Source organism: Helobdella robusta, assembly GCF_000326865.2.
Source record: "Helobdella robusta unplaced genomic scaffold HELROscaffold_6, whole genome shotgun sequence".
Taxonomy (NCBI): Eukaryota; Metazoa; Annelida; class Clitellata; order Rhynchobdellida; family Glossiphoniidae; genus Helobdella; species Helobdella robusta.
Genome location: NW_008705330.1, coordinates 2861194 through 2865224, shown reverse-complemented (window position 1 = coordinate 2865224; position 4031 = coordinate 2861194). Strand labels below are relative to the sequence as shown.

General features: G+C 37.1%; 2 protein-coding genes across 2 annotated transcripts in view; one reads left to right on the top strand and one right to left on the bottom strand.

Annotated features, from left to right (window-relative positions):
- Nucleotides 1–38, bottom strand: part of HELRODRAFT_164234 (hypothetical protein) — a gene marked incomplete at both ends in the record, with an annotated part of 7070 nt that extends 7032 nt beyond the window's left edge. The window contains one exon of the mRNA XM_009029228.1: nt 1–38. This exon is cut by the window's left edge and continues 60 nt beyond it. Coding sequence (XP_009027476.1) covers nt 1–38 — 38 coding nt within the window.
- Nucleotides 39–372: 334 nt separating this feature from the next.
- On the top strand, nt 373–1952 carry HELRODRAFT_164233 (hypothetical protein; the record flags this gene model as incomplete). Its single annotated transcript, XM_009029227.1, has 3 exons — nt 373–544; nt 1020–1118; nt 1870–1952. 3 exons carry the CDS (start codon nt 373–375, stop codon nt 1950–1952), a joined length of 354 nt encoding a protein of 117 aa, XP_009027475.1.
- Between the last annotated feature and the right edge of the window lie 2079 nt (nt 1953–4031).

Below are 4031 nucleotides of genomic sequence, written 5' to 3'. Positions count from 1 at the left end.
ACAAGTGTGCATGCATGAATGCATGTTACAGCGTGCATGTGTGCATGCATGCATGTTACACGTTTGTGTTTGTGTGGACAACATGTGCATGGATGTTACCTGCAATAAACCTAATGAGCACACATGTTTATATTTGCACGCACACATTCATACCCCGTAGCTCAAGCCATATAAGTAACGTGAATATATAAATGTACACAACACGAATATAAGAATATATAACATAACTATATACAAATAACAATGTGTGTGTGTGTGTCTGTGCGTGTGTATATATATATGCGCTAGTGTGTGCATGTGTGTTGTGTGTGCATGTGCGCGCGAATATAAGAAGTTAGGGGGGGAGGTCGAGAGCGAGTGCGTAAATAAAGAATGCATTGGACGATCGGAAGCTCGCTGACATCCAATCTCTGGCAAGGTGGCTTTAAAACTCTGCAGCACATGAATATGCATTATGACGTCATCTACGTGCATTCCACTGCTCCTCCCCTCCATCTCCCTCCACCAGCCATCATACATTCCTGTTCACGCTGCTTGCATGCACGTAAGTACATCACGTACATGAGATGTGTACGTATGTGTAACGTGTATCTAAACACACGTCGTGCATTTTGTGATGGTTGGTAAATTGTAGTTATTTTGAATTTGAAGATAAAAATTTCCTAATTAGATAATTTTTCTTCATTTGATCTTTTTAATCGTGCATGCGCCTGTCTCTTCAGGTGTGCATATGTGTGGGTGTTTGCGCGTCTGGGTGCCTCAGTTTGAGTGTGTGTGCGTGTGTTTGCGTCTTTCAGTTTGAATATGTATGTGTGTGAGTTTGTACACATCACGTGTGTTTCTGTCCGTATATGTGCGTGTGGGTTTATAAGTTTGTTGTGTAAACATTTGTTTCGTTAAGTATTATGCACGTACAACACATGAATTTATGTACATAAAACACACATACACTTATATATATATATATATATATATATATATATATTTAAAAATTAATTAAATGTGTGAAATGTATGAAGGCAATACCCGAGAATTGGAGGGAGAGTCGAGGAATTTAGATTCACGTATGAAATTTACTTTAGTGGTTTTCAAATGGTTCCTTAATGGTCCATTGGAAGGTATTTTAAGGCAGCGGAATGTTTTTAAGTTCATCCAGAAATAAAAAGTTAAATGTGAATTGATAACATTTTTCTAATCTCGATTGAGAGAATGATAACGACGAGCACTGCTGCAACATCATGTGAAGTTTATGTTAATTGCACTTGAACAAAATTGTGGTGGTTTGATCCTGAAGGAATAGAAATTTATGAAAACCATGATGATGTAGACATAATGATGATGACGTGAATATAACGATGATGATGACTAACTGCGGCATAATAATCGAAAAAATATTAAGTACTTAAAATAACTACAATAAAACAACATTGAAAGAATTGATGACGAAGTTAGTTGTGGTGGTGTTGGGCAGATAATGATGCGAGGAGGAACAAACTTTTTTAAGTTTATCAAACATTCACTGGGGATCAAAGGGGAGATTGAAGCTGGATGCTGCTGAAATTATGTGAAATTTGAGTACAAATGTCCTACTTGCACACACGCACGTGCAAATACAATAAAACATTGACACATGCAAACCCATACGTGTAAACTCAAATGCACTGTAACAATCCCATCTTATTTCATTCATCTTATTTGGTCCACAATCCGCTTCCTATCTTATTTTTCTATTTTTCCTGCTACCTCTTTAATCGACTTTATTCCAGTTTTGTTCCCAATCTGCTCTGCACTGTTTGCTTCATCCCATCTTATCCAGTTTAATCTCAAGCAAGCCGATCAATTACATCCTTCATATTTTATTCTATCCAGTCCAGTTTTATATTTTTATATCCGATCCTACTCTGCTACCTCATAGCATCTCTGCGGTTTCGGCTAACTTGATCTCAAAGTAAACAAACAAACGAACGAACGAACAAATAAAGAAACAAACAAACAAATAAACGAACGAACGAACGAACGAACAGTATGTTCTTTTATATGTAGTCGATTGAACGGTCAATTAAAAAAAATTAGATTCCAGCTATTGATGCTTTTGCCGATACTGATAGGATTTTCTCCAACACTTTTATTATTATTATTATTTTTATTATTTCGTTATTACTCTTATTTAAACTTTATTATTTTATTTAATATTTTTTTTATTTTGTATCGTTTTGGTTCTGTGGTTCTTCAAATACGCAACAATAAGATTGGCCCTGGCTCGTCTGTTCTCTGACGTTTGAGTCGCATCACATCGTGTTCAGTTCCAGAATTGCTGACATTCACATTTCTCAACACCCTGTTATCAAAAGACCACTTTTGATTCTTCCACACCTGAGACAGAATGACCTTAAGAGCTTGAGTCTCTTTTTGAATCTCAAATGTTGGCATTGTTTTAATGGTTTACATAGTTCATAAATCTGTTGCACTGCTACAAAGATCTGGATTTCAGAATGAAATCTTGTTGTTTCATGGAAGGTTCTTTAAATTTTAAATTCACTTCCAACGTTTTAAGCAAGCTGAGAATCGTTTATATTTTAAATTTAAAATTTAATTAGTCTTTAATTTAAAATTCAATGAACAGCAATAAACACAATGAGGAATGCAGCATCCGAATTTTCTGGTGCATGATGCTGGGAAGTGTTTTAATAAAATAAGTAAAAATTGATTTGATTTTTTAAAATTTTGTGAAAAAAATTCCCATAAACGCCGTTTAGCAGCATCTTTTCATAAGTTCTTCAAAATAAATGACTTCTTAACAACATCGTCCTGTGCATGTTACGCCGCTTAGCAGGACTCCATTGGAGACGAACAGCAGCAGGGGGCATGCGGGGAGGAACCGACCCATGCCAGCCCTTCCAAACACTTTCGATCAATTCAAAACAGGACTGCTGCTCTGGGAAGTTGTTCTGTGCCACACTTGTTGTCAGCCATCATCATCATCATCATCGTCATCATCATCATCGTCATCATCATCATCGTCATCATCATCATCGTCATCATATCATCATCATCGTTAGCAGCATCGTGAGTTTCCATCTCCAGCACAATAACTTCCATCATTATATTATTAATATTTCATTGAGAAGATCACATGAAGATAGGGAACACGTATGTCCTTCATTAGTTATACGAATCCTACAATTGCTGAAACGTTTGTGCTGGTGCATGTGTACGTGTTGATTGGTGCGTGTGTACGTCGTGTTGATTGGTGTATGTGTACGTGTTGGTTGGTGCGTGTGTACGTGTTGGTTGATGTATATATTTTTGCATAATGAAAAACACATTGCAAGTGTTTGATTGCTCGTAATTTGTAATGTTCAAGTGAGGTTTAGTGAGCATCTTGTCAGAGGAGTTGCGAGCAGAAGCAGACACCCAACACATGCATGAATAACATGTGAGCGATTGCCTCTCTGTGCTCTTCCATTTGCCTTCATGCATCTTTTCATCATGCAACACACACACACACACACACACACACACACACACACACACACACACACACACACACACACACACACACACACACACGCATATATCTGTCCTTGACCCAGCAGTGTCTGGCTGGTTATTGGAGGAAATGCATGTCGCGTACCATCAATGCCACCACCGCTGCTCCCTCAGTCAATTGTTTCTGGATTTGTCAAATTACCATCATCTTCATCACAATCATCATCATTACTACATCATTACATCGTCACCATCGTCGTCGTCGTCATCATCAACAGCATCATCATCCACCTAGTTATCAAAATTGATATTTATTGACTTCTGTTATTGAATTTTTCGAATTTTTGAGAACGTTTTCTGTTTATTGATGATAATGGTGAAAATGATGGTGATGATTATAACAGTGATGATGATGATGATTATGATGATGATGATGATGAACAATAAAAATGGCAATGATTATGATGGAGAAAATGGAAAAAAAAAACTCGAAGAAGTAAGAAGCATGTTGTAAATTTGCATGGTAGGGTGTGATCGCTGCA